At 45.4% G+C, this 18,987-nt stretch overlaps 1 protein-coding gene and 1 long non-coding RNA gene across 4 annotated transcripts in view; one reads left to right on the top strand and one right to left on the bottom strand.

Moving 5' to 3' along the window:
• Nucleotides 1-2,144: 2,144 nt before the first annotated feature.
• Nucleotides 2,145-2,647, bottom strand: LOC141258115 (uncharacterized). Its single transcript, XR_012318202.1, has 3 exons — nucleotides 2,514-2,647; nucleotides 2,336-2,442; nucleotides 2,145-2,245 (listed from the first exon to the last, which is right to left on the bottom strand). It is a non-coding gene; the product is annotated as an uncharacterized lncRNA (long non-coding RNA).
• Nucleotides 2,648-6,953: 4,306 nt separating this feature from the next.
• The window catches only part of ALPI (alkaline phosphatase, intestinal), an 84,007-nt gene continuing 71,973 nt past the window's right edge, over nucleotides 6,954-18,987 (top strand). For all 3 annotated transcript variants that reach the window (XM_073675254.1, XM_073675253.1, XM_073675252.1), the window contains exons 1-3: nucleotides 6,954-7,203; nucleotides 9,828-9,944; nucleotides 11,425-11,540. In XM_073675254.1, the coding sequence (XP_073531355.1) occupies nucleotides 6,969-7,203; nucleotides 9,828-9,944; nucleotides 11,425-11,540 (468 nt within the window). In that variant the 5' untranslated portion in view covers nucleotides 6,954-6,968. The remainder of the gene's footprint in view (nucleotides 7,204-9,827; nucleotides 9,945-11,424; nucleotides 11,541-18,987) is intronic.

Below are 18,987 nucleotides of genomic sequence, written 5' to 3'. Positions count from 1 at the left end.
ACGGGAAACGCTTTGCTGCCTTGTGTCTGCGGCCCCACACTGCTTCTTCCTGCCTGTTGTGGTGCTACGCCTCCCTCCCCTTGTGTGCTGCTGTCCTTGCTCTACATGTCCCCCTGCCAGGTTGGGTCAGTTACTATATCATCCACCTCCTCGTCTTCCACTTCTGCACCCTGGTCCTCTTCCTGACTTTCTGGCAATTGTATCTCATCATCATCATCCATCTCTTGCGACAGTAATTGCCCTTTCCCACCGTTGCCTTCGTGTCACCGTGGCTGCTCAAATATTTGGGCATCGCTACATGCGTTCTCCTCTTGACTCGCTTGAAGCTGGCCGGGCGAGAAGCCCGAATCTACAAGTGGAAAAGTGGACAGCTCTTCTCAGTGTCCAAGTGTGGGATCAGTTGTCTCTGGGCACTTGGCATGGTGGGAGGAAGGAGGATCAGGGTGAGGAATATGCGGTCCAGACTCACGGCTACTGAGACTTGACCGTGTGGAAGACAGGGTGGTGGTGGCAAAGTGACTGGAAGAATTATCTGCTATCCAACCAACAACTTTTTGACATTGGTCTGTGTTCAATAGTGGTGTTCTGTGGTCCCCTCGTAATTGGGACAGGAAGGTCGAGCGACAAGATGTGGGTGTTTGTTGTGACACAATTTCACCTTGACCACGGCCACGACCTCGGCCTCTGCATGAGCCATCACCATCACGTCCACTTTCCCGTCCCTTGCCACACCTCTTGCCCATTTTAAATGGAAGACAATATTTTCCACGTTCACTGGAAATGGCTGATTTTTGAACGCAGTTATATGTGATACGTCTGACAGAGAACCACGGTTTTAAATAGCGGGCTTGTAGTTTACTAATACTATTCTTCACAGAGGCCTCGTGTGAATAGCTTCACCGACACGCTGCAACAAATTGGAAATGGAAGCCAGAAATGGCTGATTTTGGAACGCAGTTATATGTGATACATCTGACAGAGAACCACGGTTTTAAATAGCAGGCCTGTAGTTTACTAATACTATGCTTCACAGAAACTTCGTGTGAATAGCTTGACTGACACACTGCAACAAAATGGAAATGGAGGCCAATATTTTCGATGTTCAGTTCAAATTTCTGGATTTTTATCGCAATAATATGGAAAAAATCTTGCTGTATTCTGCAGTGCTAACAAGCAAATGGAGCAGAAAAATGGTTTGCTTTTTAAGCAAATAATCAGGATTAAGATAAAAAAAAAAAAAAACTTAGCCCTTGCCCCTGATATCTTTTTAGTCTTTTAAATGGGTCTTTTTTATCTAAAAGGGGTGTCTGTTGTTTGGGAAATACATTTCTTGATATAATAAACTTATATAAATCTTTGAAAGTACATGAACTTTTACTTTTTGATTTATTCTAATGAGGGATGAGAATAAAATATTTGTAACAGCAGGATCAATGAGAAGTTGAACGTGCAATGGACCCTCTTGTGCTGTATCATGCACTGCAGTCTAGCCTGCCTGCTTAACTCCTGCTATCACCTTCACCACTGAAAATATGCAGCTGGATTAGTCTTCAGAAGGACTGTTAGTTCAGAAGGATATATATACTGAATATATGTTGTGGAATACCTATACTAACTGTAAAATACAGTAGATTCGCGCTTCCCTTTTGACCAAAATGTGATGGGGTACTACGTAAATGGTAACAAATATGGTAGATAAGGAGGTGTGTGCGTATAAGTATGAGGATAATAAAGAAAAAAATAATGATGGATGACTAAAAAATATATATAAAAAGGAATATAAAAACAATGGTATGGAAAAAAAATTAGAAAAAAAGGACCAGCGGTAATATATTATTGTAAAATCCCAAAAGGGGAGTAAACGGACACTGACAAATAACTGTAGAAAAAATATATTTATTATTGTAAATCTAATAAAAGAGGAGGGGGAAACTGGATAAAAACAAGAGAGGTCTTGGGCACAATAAAAATAAGGTTTAAAAGGGAATATGAACAATGGGAGGACTCCAAGGTTCCTAGTGGGGTCCGCTGTATGGATAAGTGAAGACGCTTCAGGTAAGGGTTCTGCTGCAAAAGTAGAGAAGAGAGGAATGAGTGGTGTGTATGGGATGTAAATAGTGTGAACTAGGATTAATGATAATTACCTGTGGGTAGAGTGGGGTGGAATGGATACTCAGGTGCCGAGAACGTCCTGGTAGACGCAGTGGGATCAGCTGATGGTGGTTTAAGAGAAAAGATGATGGTTCTGTGGGGAATAGAGGGAGGGGTGAGTAATATAATAATGGAAGTGGTAGTAGAAGTGAAGAAAAAAAGAAGAAAGAAAAACAGCAGTTACCTGATTTAAGATGTAATCGGGGATGTGCTCATGGGTGGCGGGTGGTATGCCTATGTAGCAGGAGGCTGATGGAGGCCAGTAGATGTTTGTAGAGACGGTATAAAGTCCTGGATGAAAGGGTTAATGGTATAGTGGATGGTCGAAGCAGGTCATTAAAAAAGAAATAGCTAGAAAGTACCTGAGTACAGGAGCAGTCTCTATGGGTCCCAGGGTGTAGTGATGCCAGTTAGCCAAAGGGTGGTGAAAGAGGTCTGTGCATCTGCAGTTGTGAGTAGGTCTGTATGGTCAATAGGAGAAGGAAAATGGGTAATCCTACTGGAGGAAAAAGGGCATAAAATTAGAAGGTGCAATGGAGGTTAGTAGAGATAAAAAAAAAAAAAAAAAAAAAAGTTCTGAATACAACTGTTTACAGCATAGCTGGAAAGTATATAGAACTGTGGTAGAAGCTTTCTAATAGCTGGTCACTGCTGGTACATGGGGAGGTATAGAGCTTACCTCCGTACTAAAGTCCGATGATCCGTTTGTAGAGAGGGCTCTCTTACCTTCTTACTGAGGCACAGGAGATATCTTTAGGCTGGAGAGTACGGTAGTGCAGGAGGGCGCGCTGAAGCAGGGGAGTGGAGTCCCGGCCGGTGACTCTGACTCCGCAATACCTGTAGTAGCGGTGCAGGGCCTTACAGGACCTGGCGTGACGTCACGGTCACGTGTGAGGCACGTGATTAGGCTCGTACGGTGTGGCAGAGGGACCAGTTCCTACGCGTTTCGAAAGACTACGGCTTTCTTCATCAGGGATGGTCCTATTCTGCCAGTGGTCCCTTTTGTAGTTGCAGACTTTGAAGTTTGGTTATTTGATTGGTCCATCTTGATTAGGTAGCGCCTTTAATGACCTTCATAGGTCATTAAAGGCAAAGAGTTCTATTTCGGTGTTGAGTCCCTTTGGTTTGAGGGTATCCATTTCAAAAATCCAAAAACTTTCTCTTCTGGACATCTTTTTAATAAAGTTGCCCCTTCTCCAATTTTTTGGTACAGTTTGTATTCCTGATATCTTGGTACCTGTAATTTTTCCTCCATGTTTTTCTGCATAGTGTGCAGAAAGAGGGTGTCCGGGAAATTGGTTCTTGATGTTTCTTAAATGTTCGTTAATGCGTATGAACATGGGGCGTATAGTACGCCCTATGTATAACTTTTCACATGGGCATTTCAGACAATAAATGACACCCGATGTGGAACATGTAAGAAAGTCTTTGATGGGGTATTCTTTTTGTGATGTTGTGATTGTGCATTGTTTTGTTGTTAATGCCTGTTTGCAGGCTTTACACTTCTTGCATGGAAAGAAACCTTTCAGGTTTCTTGTGAATATGTTAGAAGAATGGTGAGTGGTTGGTGGGTTTCTCACTGATGGGGCAATTAGATTACCCAAATTCTGGGCTTTTCTGAACACAAATCTAGGGTTTCGTGCCAGTTTGTCCCCAATGATCTTATCATCCTTTAGTATATCCCAATGTTTTTTTACAATTTTCCGGATTAAATGGATGTTTGAGTTGTATTGCAGGATGATGGGGATATCTATGGTGGTATCATTCCATGTGTGGTTCGGTTTTAGTTTTTTGTCTGTCAGTAGCCTATTCCTGGAAGAATTGCAGACTTTATTTTTTGCTGATTCAAGGAATGAGGCTTGGTAACCTTTTTCTAGAAATTTGTGTGTGAGAGTATTTGCTTCTGTTTCAAAGTCTTGTGTGAGAGAACAGTTACGGTGAAGTCTAGTATATTGGCTATAAGGTATATTTAGTAGCCATTGGGGTAGATGACAGCTGTCAAGTGGAATGAAACTATTTGCGTCCGTTGGTTTGGAGTAAGTGCGGGTTTGTAAATGTCCTTCCTTGATGTATATGTCCAAGTCAAGAAAATTAATTTGGTTGATGCTAGTGTGATATGTGAATTCCAAATGGTAGTCGTTCTTATTTATGTCTAGTAAAAATTGGTTAAGTGAGGGTTGGTCACCTGACCATATGAAAATGATGTCGTCTATGTATCTTTGCCAGAGGACCAGGTTCGTATGTAGGGTACCCCCAGGGTAGATGGTGGTCTGTTCCCATCTCCCTACGTAGAGGTTGGCGTAACTGGGGGCGAACCTGGTCCCCATGGCCGTACCCCATTGCTGGGTGTAGTAGTGCCCCTCGTGTAGAAAGAAGTTGTGGGTCAAAATAAACCTCATACAGTCCTTTAAAAAGGAAGTTTGTTCCGGTGGTGTCACATTAAAGTGGTCTAGAAAATGTGCTGCTGCTTCACAACCTTTATCATGTTGTATGACTGTGTAAAGTGCTGTGATATCCAAAGTGCCCAAGATGTAGTTGTCTTTCCATACTAAGTTCTGAAGTAACTGTAGTATGTGTTTGCTGTCCTTGAGGTAGGAGGGGAGTTTTGGAACCAGGTTTTGAAGGTGAAGATCCACAAATCTGGATAGATTAGAAGTTAGACATTGTATGCCTGATATAATTGGTCTACCTGGGGGGTTAGAGAGTGATTTGTGGATCTTGGGTAAATAGTAAAAAACAGCAGTTCTGGGATAGGGAATATTGATATACTCGAACTCTTTTTTATTTATAAAGCCAGATTGTAGTCCTTTTATCGTTAGTGTTTTTAGTTCGAGTTTATAGGCTTCTGTGGGATCTTGTGGTAAGATTTGGTAAGTGCGTCTGTCGTTCAAGATTCTGGAGGCTTCGGTCTGGTATTGGTTTAGTTCCAGAAGGACAATTCCACCTCCTTTGTCGGCTGGCCTAATGACAATATTTTTGTTATTTTGTAGTTGCCGTATTGCTTGTTGTTCGGATATGGTGAGGTTATTTTTGAACTTGGCGCATTTTTTGTCACTAATACGGCGTATATCGGAAATAGTATTTTGTTGAAAACTTAAAAGGGCTTCTGAGTATTCATTAAGGGGGTTGAAGTGAGATTTGTTTTGCAGTTTTGTATGTGAATAAGTGACATATGGTTCTTCTGTGATAGACTTTGTTAAGGTTAGGTCTTTTTTAAGGAAATGTTTTTTGATGGCAATTTTGCGCATGAATTGTTTTACTCCTATAAAGGCCTCAAATTTCCGAAATTTAGAGGAAGGGGCATATTTGAGGCCTTTGTTCAACAAAGAAATTTCGTTTGGTTTTAAAGAATATTGACTTAAATTAAAGATGCCTTGGTTTAAGGTTTGGTGTGGGTTTGACTCCTGAGGTTGCGTCTTCTTTTTGGTGAACTTCCCCCCCCTACGGCCTCTCTTAGATCTCTTTTTGGAGCCACCTGAAAAAAATTGGATTTACTTAATCTTTTCCTTACTTGTGGAGGATTGGTGTTTGTTTCTACACATGGCGTGGTGGAATTTTGGAAATGGCTGCAAGAGGGTAGGTTTAACGGGGGAGTTTCGTTATCGTCATTTAGTGGTTCGAATCTATTTTGAGTATGAATTGGGGTAGCATTAGGTGTGTCAGTGTGGTTAGCTATAGGATTTGATTCTGGGACTGAGCATTGGTGAACTATTTCATTGTTTGGTTGATGAATAGGAGGGGGCGAGTCTTCTTCAGAGATCGGGTAGATGGAGAGTCTATCCTCGGAGATAAGGGAGGTCGGGGTAATGGATCCTATCTCATCTATGATTTCATATTGGTTGTTCCCTTTTTCATAATACCTTTTGTTGTTTTTTGGGATGGCGTCTCTACTGAATTTCCGGCGTTTTCGTTCAATAATGTCTTTTTCTTTGTTGTTGATCCGGTTCCTGATATTATTGGAAAGATACATAACTTCTGGAAGGTTCTGATAGGGTTTTATTTCTTTAAATAGTTCCGCTATTTTTGATTTGCTATCTATTATTTGTTTTCTCCTTTTTTCTTTATTATCCTCATACTTATACGCACACACCTCCTTATCTACCATATTTGTTACCATTTACGTAGTACCCCATCACATTTTGGTCAAAAGGGAAGCACGAATCTACTGTATTTTACACTTTTCGGTACCATTTCATGATACTTTGGACAAGTAGTGGCTCTTGTTCCAGACTTGCTGCAAGCCCTTACTGACCACCTACCAGCGCCACTGCTCCTTGCATTATTTTACCTATACTAACTATAAACATGCAAATCTCTCCCTGACTCAGCAGCAGCTCTCCCTACTCTGCCTGTTTCCAGGGTAGACTGTGACGAGCATAGCGGCGCCAAGTCTTATATAGACCTAATGACGCTGTGCGGCCAGCTAATCACTGTAATGCCCACAACAAACATGGCTACGGCATTACAGTGCGTGGCAAGCAATCCTTGCATGTTCATTGGCTTTCTAAAGAGCGCCAAACATGCAGGGCGGGGACGCCGAGCTTGTCGAGCACAGTGATGCTCGGGCAAGTACCGAGTAGTGGCGAGCATGTTCGCTCATCACTAAATCTGATAAATGAATTTATGAAAACTACTACTACAAAAAAAAGAAACTGAGTGATGGAATCAGGGTTTTTGTCATTTCTGTTTGCTGTCCCCAGACAGAGAAGAATAAACCATGACAGGTTATCTTTAAAGATTTTCACACAATGAAAACTTTTAATTAAGCAATTTGGCACAATTTCCAGAGGTAAATCCCTTCAATAAAATATTTCAGAATGGGAGTGCCAATGAAAGATATCAGTTATCGGGTTGTAAAAATGAAATTACTCAAGTTGGCATCATGTTCTATATTGACCTGGGAAAGAAGTTCAGTCCCACTGAAGGATCTGTTCCTTTTACAAGTTTGGCAGCTAAGAAGAATAATGAAGAGTAAAACTATGGGTCTTACAAGTGTGAGGCTGGGGATATTGATCAGTGTCATTTCCACTACATTCTCTGCTTCCATTCCAGGTAAGAAGGAAACTGTATTCTATTTTATAGCAAACACTTATCATTAGGAACATACATAGTAGGGCTTTTAGGCATGGTGGATATATTTCAGCATCTATTATCTACAGTTCTACAATAGTATGCAGTTTAACTACCAAACTTAAAGGGGTTTTCTTAACTTCTTCTGAAGGAGCGCACTGCTCACTTGCTTTTCAACTTCTGCTTGCACCCCTGCCTAATAGAAAGTTTGCAATGCAGCATATTGTGCCACTGGTACTTTTTGGTGCTGCAAGCAGAGGAAGTTTTGCCTCTGCAGCACCAGAGGAGCAGAGTGGTAGTGAAGTTGGCCAGATCCAGAGACCGGCCATCTTCAAACCAGCACTTACAATCTCTACTGGAAAGAACTTGTAAGCACTGCGTATGCTAGACTTCAGCAGCGCCCAATAACCTATTCAATGAGCAGTAGAAAGTGAACAATAAAATTAAAAATCCATCTGTTCCTGAGAACAGAGAGGATTATTAAAAGCAATTAAACTGCAAAGCGTTTTTTGCAAGCATTTTGCAAATGTAACCATTTAAGTGCACAAAAATAACCCTTTAATTTAACTAAAATACTGTGTCATCTTTACAAAATGTTGTACATCAAATTTCTTAAAGAACCTCTTCAGGGTATGTTCCCTGTATGTAGTAAAATATTATTATTATATATTTTTAGAGCACCATTAATTCCACGGTGCAGTACATGAGAAGGCATTATATACAGGATACAAATATAAAACATGAACAAACTAACAATGACAGACTGGTACAGAAAGGAGAGGGCTCTGCCTTTGCAGGCTTACAGTCTACAGGATAATGGGGAAGGAGACAGTAGGTTGGGGGGAGCTTCAGTGGTGGTGAGGTGGCAGCAGGGTAACTGCAGGTTGTAAACCTTCCTGAAGAAGTGGGCTACAAGTTCTTTCTGAAGGTTCATTATGTGGCGGATGTGTTGAGCATGTCCCTGTACGGTCAGACACCGCCATTACACAGTACACAGCAGGGGCACATTTATAAGATTATCTCAGCACAGGAACATTTTTTTTTAACACATCCAATTGTGAAATTTATTTTTATTCCAAGATCTATTGATTAAAATGTACTCATGGATGCAATCAAATCCAGTCATGAGAATAGCTTGGACTGCAGAATAAAACACTGCACCTAAGTAGCATAGAGATCTGTACATCTGCTGCTGATGTATTGAGCTCATAGAGTATTGTCTGCACTGGATACTGTTGTATCTACTGACAAGTCATGTAATGTTTTCCGCCTCTGTGGTGTGTAAAGAACCAATGCAATGATTGTTGTGACCATAGCTCTCAATATGGAGATTATGTGATTTACCCACCTGACTGCATCCCCAATCTGTTGTGTGTGCACACGTTCCTCAGACGAGAACCCAGCCAGGGAAGCGACTGCTGAATTTAAAAAGGACCTGTCATCAGGTCAAAAGTGTTCAGGTTTTGCTCTTATCTCATTCCGTGCTCCCCTGAGTACTGCATTGTATATTATTTACATCCACAATATGGTTTGATATGGGCCTTTTTATAGTCTTTATCAATGGTACTTGACTCACAGAATTCCCTGCATTCGTATCTTTTACGCTGCTCTGCAAAATTACCCCACGAGCAACGCTCCCTTGTTAAACCATAACAATTATCAATAAATTAAGTGGCCCATATCTCTGGAACCATAAAAAAAAAAACCATCGGGTTTACTTAGGAGAACAGCAGGAATAAAACAAAAGAAAAAAACAACACTTTTTACCTCATGATAGGTTCTCTTTAAGAGCAATGGAGGTGGCAACATCAGCTTCTAGGTCCCAATTTAGCAGGGTGTTTTCACCAGTTTTCTGCCTTAAAACACCTTGAAATGTTGCAGAATTTTTGCACAGTTTGAATTTTTTTGGTATTTTACTCCAGTCCCGCCGCCACCACCACCACCAATATGAGCAGAATTGGGTTGGATAGGGTAAGATGAAGTTCACCTGGTAAATTCATCAACATTTCTGCCTCTTTTGTGATGTAAATTACACCAGAAATGTACTCCAGTCCCTGAATGGAATAATATTTTTGGAGACAGTGCACAGCAATTGTAATATGTACCTAATTCAATGAATAAGGTGTACATTACTCTAGTGATGTCTGTATTAAGAATGTAAAGCACCAGTCTTATTGAAGCAGGTTCCTAGTATTCATACATTGTATCAATGAACAGCAGAGGGGATTGAATGTGGGAGCTATGGTAGTGAGAAGATTAAGCAGTTTCTATGCAAATTTTTAGAAATGCAGGAAAATATATGAAATAATTCATGTCCATTTTGGGTGGAAATTGCAGAGTTCTAAATCCTGAGCATGTATATTTCTCTTGTGGATTTTCACTGCGGCTTACACCCTTTGCAATGCATGACAAATCCGCAGCAAAGTTCATGACAAATTCCCATGTAACTCTTTCAGTAAGTGGTAATTTGCATAAATAACAATTTATTACTTCCATATTGATTATTAGTAATAAAAAATGGGCATAATAAGTATGTCAGTGCCATGAACTCAATGATAAGAGATAACAGAGAACATATTATGATTTCATTCTTTATACTTTTATAGAGGAAGAGAAAACCTCAGAATTCTGGAATGATAAAATGTCTTCTATGATTAAGGAAGCTGAAAAATTAAAACCAATAAAGCACAGAGCCCGGAATCTGATTCTCTTCCTGGGAGATGGTAAGATTGTAATATAAGGAAAATTAAGCATCAAGCATTTGTTCCAGACCCTAAACCCCCAGACCTTCCCACAATGATTCATCATTAGTGATGAGCGCGCATGCTCGTTACACGAGATTTACGAGCATGCTCGGGTGTTTTCAGAGTATCTTTAGCATGCTGGGGTGTTATGTTTCAGTCACTCCGTGCTCGTGATTTGCGACCGTTTAACATCTTTAGTACATGTGATGAATGCCTGTTTCTTAGGCATTCCTCACATGTATTAAAGCTGTCAAACAGTCGCAAATCATAAGCATGGAGTGACTGAAACATAACACCTGAGCATGCAGAATATACTCGGCGAGCACCCGAGCATGCTCGCCGAAAGGGTTAACAGAACTTACTTGCTTATCACTATTCATCATATCTCTGTCATACATGTCTCCACGAAGAGTGTGTTTCTGACATGAGTGCTGAACCTCATAATGCAGAATCTGACATTAGGGTAACACTCCCTTTCCAGAAATGTTGTCTTCTCTTAGGCATATTGAAAGCTCCTCCATTAGTATGTTAGGTCTCCCCTTTTAAGGGAGGCTCCCAGACATTTAGGCAGCGCTGGGGTGATTTGGCAATTTTTCCCCGACTCTAGAAAGTATTCCTTTTTTGGCAAGCTTCCAGACATCTCAGGACAATTTTCAAGAATATCTGAAGATGTCGTGATCATTGGTTCTCTATTTATTGAGTAGAACAACTGATTGGAAAATTAATTTCTCTTTGCAACTGACAAAGTAGATTATAGGATGTGGGCCTGAGATATTGCTGTTACACATTGTAATGAGCAATATGCAAGAACCATATTTATGTGGGCAGCAAGAACAGGGGGAGCAGCTGTGACCCAGAGCAGTATCCCTTTGAATTGACCACCACATTAAAAAATAATGAACAAAGCAGTAACAGAGAGACGATAAATAAATGAGGTTACTGTGAAGGGTCTCCTGAAGTTGGAACTACAGGAATAGCCGAGAGGGGCTGAGCTGTGCTGTTTTGTAACTCCCATAGGAATGAATGGAAGTTGCCAAAGCAACAGATGTTTTCACCTCAGGTGATCAGAACCTGGACTGTTATTCCCAGGAAAGACTGAGCGGGAAATAACCCATTAACAGTTAACCTTAAACAATTAACCTTTTATTATTTAACTGTTTTAGTTTTCTGACTATTTAAAGGGTTGGTCTGGAAGTAAAATTCATTTTACTCCTCAATACCTATCTATTTAATGTCAAAATCTAATCTCTTTTATAATATACTTTAATTAAGAATTCCCTACCATTCCCTCACAAATGTATAGAAGAGCTTCTTTTTTTTCTTTTTTACTATTTCCTCTTTGATTATGCTCAATTCAGCTTGATAAATAATTATTTAAATTAAAATAATAATAAGAAAAACCCCACAAACAAATGCGACAGAAGCCATATTATTGTGTTTTCTACATCTTTCTAAACAGGCATGGGGATGCCCACAGTCACAGCCACTCGAATCTTAAGTGGTCAGCTGGAAGGGAAGCTGGGGGAAGAGCATGAACTCACAATGGATACTTTTCCTTATGTCGGCTTATCCAAGGTTTTCTAGTGAAAATGTTTTTTATGTCAATTTTGAATGTAATTCTTTTTCTGTACATGTTTTCAGTATAAACTTTACAGATCCATTTAGTATCTGAAATCAAGTAAACTTATAAAACAATTAAATTGTCAATAGTGTTAGTTGAAGAGTCAGAATTGATGTTAAAGGGGTTGTCCACTAATTGGACAACCCTTTCTTGATCTAATTGTTTGGCCCTGATAAAATAAAAAAGCTTATGCTTACCTCCCGTGCTGGCGCCGTTCCAGCGGTGTCGGCACTAGCGATCCCTGGGTTCTCGGGCGGCTGTTGTGACACGTGACGCCAGCACCCAGTCGTCACTGTCCCCACCTTCAGACAAATCGAACATGAAAAGGAAGTCCGGGCTACAGTTACGCCAGCGTTGATTGGGCGCTGGGCTCACATGTCACAACAACCACACAAGAGCCCCGGGGAGAGCAAGTGCTGGCACAGCAGGAACGGCGCCAGCACAGGAGGTGAGTATAAGCTTTTTTGTTTTATCGGGGCCAAGCGTGGGGTATGATAAGGAGTTGTCCAAGTAGTGGACAACTTCTTTAATAATTCCTCATACAACAGATGTCATCAATTTGACTTGCCCCCTGGGCCATGGGGCCCCCGGAACCGGGCTTCAGTGCAATGATGGGGGCAGTAGTGGCAACCCGATCCCGTGGCTCAGGGTGGTCAGACCAAATGCTGTGGCAGTCTATTTGTAGGGTTATGAATGTCCGACTACGCCACCCGTGGATTGCGGTCAGGCTGATGTTGGTATGCAGCACAGGGATAAGATAACTCCCCACGGGAAGAGTGTAGCCTCAGGGCATTGTAATAGGATGCTGGGGGTGATGGTGCCGGCCGCAATAATAAGGGTTCAGAGTCTGCTTCAAACAGTCCAGGGTCTTTATTGTAGTTAGTACTAATGACCCAACAGGAGTACATGGTAGGAATGGGCCTGGGTGTCTGAGAGCATTCGGGCGAGCCCCACTGGTCAGGGTGAGTGGGTAGGCCTACCGTTCTCTCTCTGCCCTTGCTGACTATCCCCCTTTTCGTTGTATGATAGCCCACGTCCCTGAGCTGGCCGTGTACTTCGCCTGTATGGTTTGCGACTCGGGCCTTAGGTACCTATTACTTCTCCATGCTGTACTGGTCCCTCTGTGTGGCGGAGCCTCCAGGCTTCTTAGGCCAAGGAACCTGAAATCCCTTGCGGGTTGGTTATCTGCTGCCGGGCTTGCAACCCTGACAGCCTCGGACCCCAGTGTCCGGTTGGGTAGTTCTCTCTCAGCCAGGACCGGCTCTCGTCGCCTCTGTCCCTGGCTTGCTGTTCCTCCTCTGCCTCCCGGACTCCTCAGCTGCTGCTGACCTGTCCCTTTCCTCTGGGAACCCTTCTGGATGCTTCAGAAGTGGGTCCTGGTCTCCCTAACCCTGCCCTCAGTTCCAGCTTTTATAGGGGCAGCCTGCTCCCCCTACTGGCCTGGGACAGGAGGTGCTGCATGCTAATGGTCCCTGACCAGGGAACCTCCCTCCTGCTCTCAGACACAGCCTTTAATATTTGTGGCATCCAGGCCTGGGGTGACACATTCCCCCGTAGTAAAATTTAGTACTCCGGGACTAAACAAGAAACACAAATATAGGGTAAAAATGCATGACCATAAACACAACAGGGAAAGAAATAACAAACAACACCACATATTGAGTTCTTTAGGTCACAGTATGGTCTGTGACCGGGTGTCCATATCACCAACAAAAGAAGAGGGTCACAGTATGATCCGTGACCGGGTGTCCATTTCACCCAATAAGGCGAAGTTTTTGAGCGATGTGGGGACCTGTCCCTATAAACCCCAAGTTCCTGGCCTTGGGCGTGGCAGCAAGGCTGAGCTACCTACTTTGGACCACAAGGAGGCCACGCCGGACAGGTTTTTCTTCTGTGGCCAACTTCACAAGAGGGCACCAGGTGCAACTATCTACATGGTAGTTCCAGTTATTCACTGTCCATAATCTGTTAGTCCATTGCATCTAGGAAAACTGGAGAAACATTATCAATAACCAGGGTACAAACATAACACATTAAACATGTACATTATACATTTAGATCTTCCAGCGAGCTGGTATTTGACCCCTAGTGCTCCGTGTTGACCTCCTTAACCCACTGTCTGGTGGTGGTCTAACCTGGCTCTCCCCACTATCATTTAGGGTACAGCTACTAGCTGGGTTTACAGGCAGGGCAGGCAGCTGTCTGCGGGTTCTTTGGCTTACCGCAGGCATGGCAGGCTCACTGTCAGCAGAGGGTTAACTCTCCTGGGCTGCTGGCAAGGGTTCTTCTGCCTCTGGGGCTGCTTGTTCTTCTTGTTCTTCCTGCTCTCCTGTAGGCTCTTGCTGGGTAGGCTGAAGGAAGTGTAGGACTGGTACCACTATGGCATCGTTTATTCGAGTCCAGATGCAGGGGAACTCTCCGAGAACTGTGCTGATCATTTCTTCCTTGTCCTCTGCGGGTTCAAGGTCATCTTGATCTTCACTTGGACTCTGTAGTTGCTCGGGGCACCGTTTTAGGTGGTCTCTGGAGACGGTGCTAGTGGTTTCTCCTCCATCCTTGGTAATCACACATACCTTCGGGTTCTTGTGGTCGGACTGCAGTACTGTGTACGGGTCTCTCTCCCACTGGTCGTCCAGCTTGTGAAGCCTTCTCTTCCGCTTCAGGACCTGCTCACCAGGTTCCAGGGGACCAGCAGGGGCGTGTTGGTTGAAGAGCCTCTCTTGCTTTTCTCTCGCTTGAGCCAGACTCCTCTCCACACTCTCCTGTACCTTCTTGTACTGTAGCCACCGTTCCATATCCCAGTCCGCGTCTGGGGAGGTGTCCTCGGGTGTCTGGACTCCCATCTCCAGGTCTATCGGCAGCTTACCTGGTCTTGCTCGCATCAGGTAAGCCGGGGTGCAGTTGGTAGCATTCACCGGGATATGGTTGTACAAGTCTATCAGGTCTGGCAGCTTCTCCGGCCACAGGCTGCGTTCTTCCAGGGGCAACGTCTTGAGGAGATCAATGACGATATTATTCATTTTCTCACACAGCCCATTGGTTTGCGGGTGGTAAGGCATTGTCCGAATCTTCCTACAGCCGTAGAGGTTGCAGAACTCCTGGAAGACTTCCGCCTCAAACGCTGGACCTTGATCTGTCAAGACTTGTTCCGGATACCCGTTTGGATGGCAGAAGTGTTGTTGGAAGGCTCTGGCCGCCGTTTGGGCTGTCAAGTCTTTAACCGGGACCACCACCAAGAACCGGGAGTAATGGTCCACAATCGTGAGGGCATAGATGTAGCCGGACCGGCTTGGAGCCAACTTCACATGGTCCAGAGCTACCAGCTCAAGAGGCTGCCTGGTAACGATGGGCCTCAAGGGTGTCTTCTGGCTGGTATGGTCCTTCCTTCTGAGGTGGCATGGGCCGCAGTCCCTGCTCCACTATGGCCCCTCTCATACCGACCCAGTAGAACCGCTCTCTCAGTAGGAACTCCAGTTTCTTCCACCCGAAGTGTCCCGCTCTGTCATAGTAGGCCTCCAGGACCATTGCTGCATCTCGCCTTGGGACCACTACCTGCCAGGTCAGCTCGTGGGTCCGGTGGTTGACAAGCCTTCTGCACAGCTTACCCTCGTAGAGGAATAGCCTGCTTTTCTCCTTCCATAACTGCTTGGCTTCCTCTGGAGCGTCCGGGCCAGGGCTAGCGTCTGCCTGGGTTAACAGGTCTTTCACCAGACGAATTGCAGAGTCACTATCTTGCGTTTCAGCCCAGTCGTGATGGGGTAAGGGGTTGAACATGACGGTGGTTAGGTCTTTGTCTCTTACCCGGTGTAAATACTGAGTGGCCCCATACCGGTGGAACGCAGGGAGCTCTACTTCCTCCAGCTCTTCCGAGTCTTCATCTCCTTCAGGTAGGTGGGGCATTCTTGATAGGGCGTCTGCGTTGGCATTGGTCCTGCCTGCCCAGTACTTGATTGTGAAGTCATAATTGGATAGCCGGGCCATCCACCGCTGTTCTAGGGAACCTAGTATTGCATTGTCCAGGTGTGTCAGCGGGTTGTTTTCCGTGTACACAGTGAACTTTGCGGAGGCCAGGTAATGCTTAAACCGTTCTGTGATGGCCCACACCACTGCCAAGAATTCTAGCTTGAAGGAGCTGTAATTCTCCGGGTTTCTTTCAGTGGGCCTCAGCTTCTGGCTGGCATACGCGATCACCCTTTCTCTGCCCTGTTGGTTCTGTGACAGTACGGCTCCCAGCCCCACATTGCTGGCATCTGTGTGGAGGATAAAAGGCTGGCTATAATCAGGGTAGGCCAGGATCTCATCCCCCGTTAGGGCCATCTTCAACTGGCGGAAGGACTCCTCTTCCGGCTTGTCCCACTTGAAGGGTGGCTTTTGGCTTCTGGTCTTGGATTGACCTATCAAGAGGTCCTGCATTGGAGCTGCCATCTTTGTGAACCCGGGGATGAACCTTCGGTAGTAGCCTACCAAACCCGAGGAACTGCCTCACTTCTTTGATGTTAGAGGGGCTTGGCCAGCTCTTGATGGCTGTAACCTTGTCGGGGTCGAGGGCTACTCCCTCTGCACTCACCACGTGTCCTAGGTACTGGACCTTCGGTTTCAACAGGTGACACTTTGAGGGTTTCACCTTCAGGCCATAGCCTGCCAGGGCTTCGAAAACCTCGGCCAGGTGCTTTAGATGGTCCTCGTAAGTCTTCGAATAGACAATCACGTTGTCCAGGTAAAGTAGGACCGTCTCGAAGTTTCGGTGCCCTAGACAGCATTCCATCAGCCTCTGGAAGGTCCCTGGTGCGTTGCAGAGCCCGAAGGGCATACAGTTGAATTCGCTCAATCCCATCGGGGTGGTGAAGGCAGTCTTCTCCTTGTCAGCCTCTGCCACAGGAACCTGCCAGTACCCGCTAGTAAGGTCCAAAGTAGAGAAGAAATTAGCTGATTTTAGGGCTGCTAAAGACTCCTCTATCCTAGGTAATGGGTACGCGTCTTTATGGGTGATACGATTGATTTGTCTATAGTCCACGCACATTCTCATGGTACCATCTTTCTTTTTTACCAGAAACAAGGGGGCTGCCCAGGGGCTACAGCTATCTCTAATGACCCCAGCTTCTTTCATTTCTCTCAGCATGCCCTTTGCATTCTGATAATGTGCAGGGGGTACAGGTCTGTGTCTCTCTTTTATTGGTGGGTGGCTCCCCGTGGGGATGTGGTGTTCTACCCCTTTCACTCTGCCAAAGTCTAGCGGGTGCTTACTAAAGATTCTCTCGTACTCCTGAACCACCCGGTAGACTCCTTGTTTTTGGTGCGAGGGAGTGGAGTCAGCACCCACTTGGAGTTTCTGCCACCAGTCCTCCTTGTGTTTCTGGGAGCCATTATCCTCCACCGGGGAAGATGGAGGCAAGGGTTCCACGACCCTGATAGCATTGTGTTCGACGGCAAACAATTTGGCTAGTGTAGCGTACTGGGGCAAGAGTACTTCCCTTTCCCCGATGTTTAAGATCCGGACGGGCACCCTTCCATGGCGGACATTAACCACCCCCCTGGCTGTCAAAATGGTGGGCCTGCTGTCTGAGTACACGGGTTCTACCATGGCTTGGTAGTCTCTCCCTCTTAACCCGATTGCAGTCCGACACCAGATCATCATTTCACTTTTGGGAGGCATGGCAACGGGTCGCTCATCCTCACGCTACCGATCTCACCACCAGACAGTTCTACCTGTTGCCGTCTCATCAGGGCTCTTATCTCTTTCTGGAGGATCCTCTGTTGGCTGGAGCTCGCATTCATCGCCACCTGCTGCAAAATCACAATTACTTCTGCAAGACAGTTTTCAATCACATTAGTACCCAAGGTTATTTTAGGGTGACTTTCACGATTGTCAATGTCCACAATGATCACTCCCTGTGCCGGCAGTTCAACCTTACCAATCTTGATGGTCATCTCTCTGAACCCCACCAGTGGCACCGGTTGGCCATTGCTGGCGATGATGCTTAAGTCATCGTCTGGATAGCGTGTTATGTCAGCGTCACTCCAGTACCGCTTGAAAAGTACGTAGGGGATGGTAGTCACTTGAGACCCGGTGTCCAATAGTGCACTCATGGGGATACCGTCCAGCACTACGGGTAAGACCGGGCGTCCCCCCACATACTTATCGCGCCAATTAGACGGGCCTGATGACCTTATGCCTGGGGGTTGGCCCTCAGCCCCAGGTCGGACCCATTTAAAGTACAGTACCTTGCTATGTGTCCTGGCTGACTGCAACGGCGGCAAATCGGCTGTCCATCCTCAGTGTAACGGTCGGCGGGCCTCCCTCTGAACGACGGGATCCTCCTCTGTCGACGCCACGGGACATCTTCCGGACTGGAAGCCAGCTTGATTGGTCTTGACGGTTCCACCTGCAATGACTGTACGGTCCTGGTCAATGCAGCCACACTCTTTGCTAGCTCTTGGACCTGATGGTGCAGGTTTGCAGGCTGGGATGGATTTAGGGCCTGTGCATCAGCCCCCACAAGGTCTGCGGGGTAGGGCGCTGCCCCCTGGTGGTAAGTGATGGCAGGGCACCGGGAAGCTACAGCGCCACCTGGTGCGGGTTCTCGGAGCACCCGGATGGCCCTATCTTTAAACTGCGCAAAAGTCAAATCGGGGTTCTGTAGGGCCATGAGGCGCAGCTGGGTTCTGTGGGCGCTGGACAGCAGACCTTCTATGAACTGGTCAGTCAACAGTTTATCGGTGTCCTGTATGCTGCCAGGGTCAGATTGTTTGATTGCTCCCAGAGCTTCTTGTAAATTTAGGGCATAGTCTCTGATACTATCTTGGGCTCGCTGCTTACCGCCATAGAACCGCATTTTGATTTCTTCTGAGGTACGGGTATCAAAGGTACTCCGCAGCCGGGTCAGAATGTCCTTTACAGTCCTTTTCTCTTCATCTGACCATGATTTCACTTCCAGCTGGGCTGCACCGGTTAGCTGCCCCGTCAGAATGCTCACTTTCTGTTCTTCTGTCAGGGGATAAACTTTAAATAAACTGTGCAGTCTTTCCTTAAAGTCAGTTAAGGTATGGGATTCCCCTGAGTATTGGGGCAGCCAGGCTGCTCCGGGGATGTAGGGCATGGAGAACAGCATCACCGCTGCTGCAGCCACGCTGGTGGTAGAAGGCCCCTCCGCGTCCGTCATCTTCCTCCCCCCTAGTTAACCGTGGCCTACCTTCCGACGATCCTCTTCTGTAGGCCGCGGCTCCGCTGGTGCTGCTCCGGGCGAGGACCTTGCGTCGCGTCCTGGTGACGTCAGCGTCGCTCTCTCTCCTTCCAGGAACTTGCGCAGCGTCGGTGCGTAGGGCGGGGCTTCAGGTCTCGCGCGGTTTGGACGTCCACGCCCCTCTTCTTCCTGCACGACGTCCTGAAGATGGTGTCCGATG

Source organism: Phyllobates terribilis, unplaced genomic scaffold (assembly GCF_046119375.1).
Source record: "Phyllobates terribilis strain yellow unplaced genomic scaffold, ASM4611937v1 Scaffold_3__8_contigs__length_932513732, whole genome shotgun sequence".
Taxonomy (NCBI): Eukaryota; Metazoa; Chordata; class Amphibia; order Anura; family Dendrobatidae; genus Phyllobates; species Phyllobates terribilis.
Note: the sequence above shows the minus strand (reverse complement) of the source record. Positions and strands in the feature narration are given on the sequence as shown.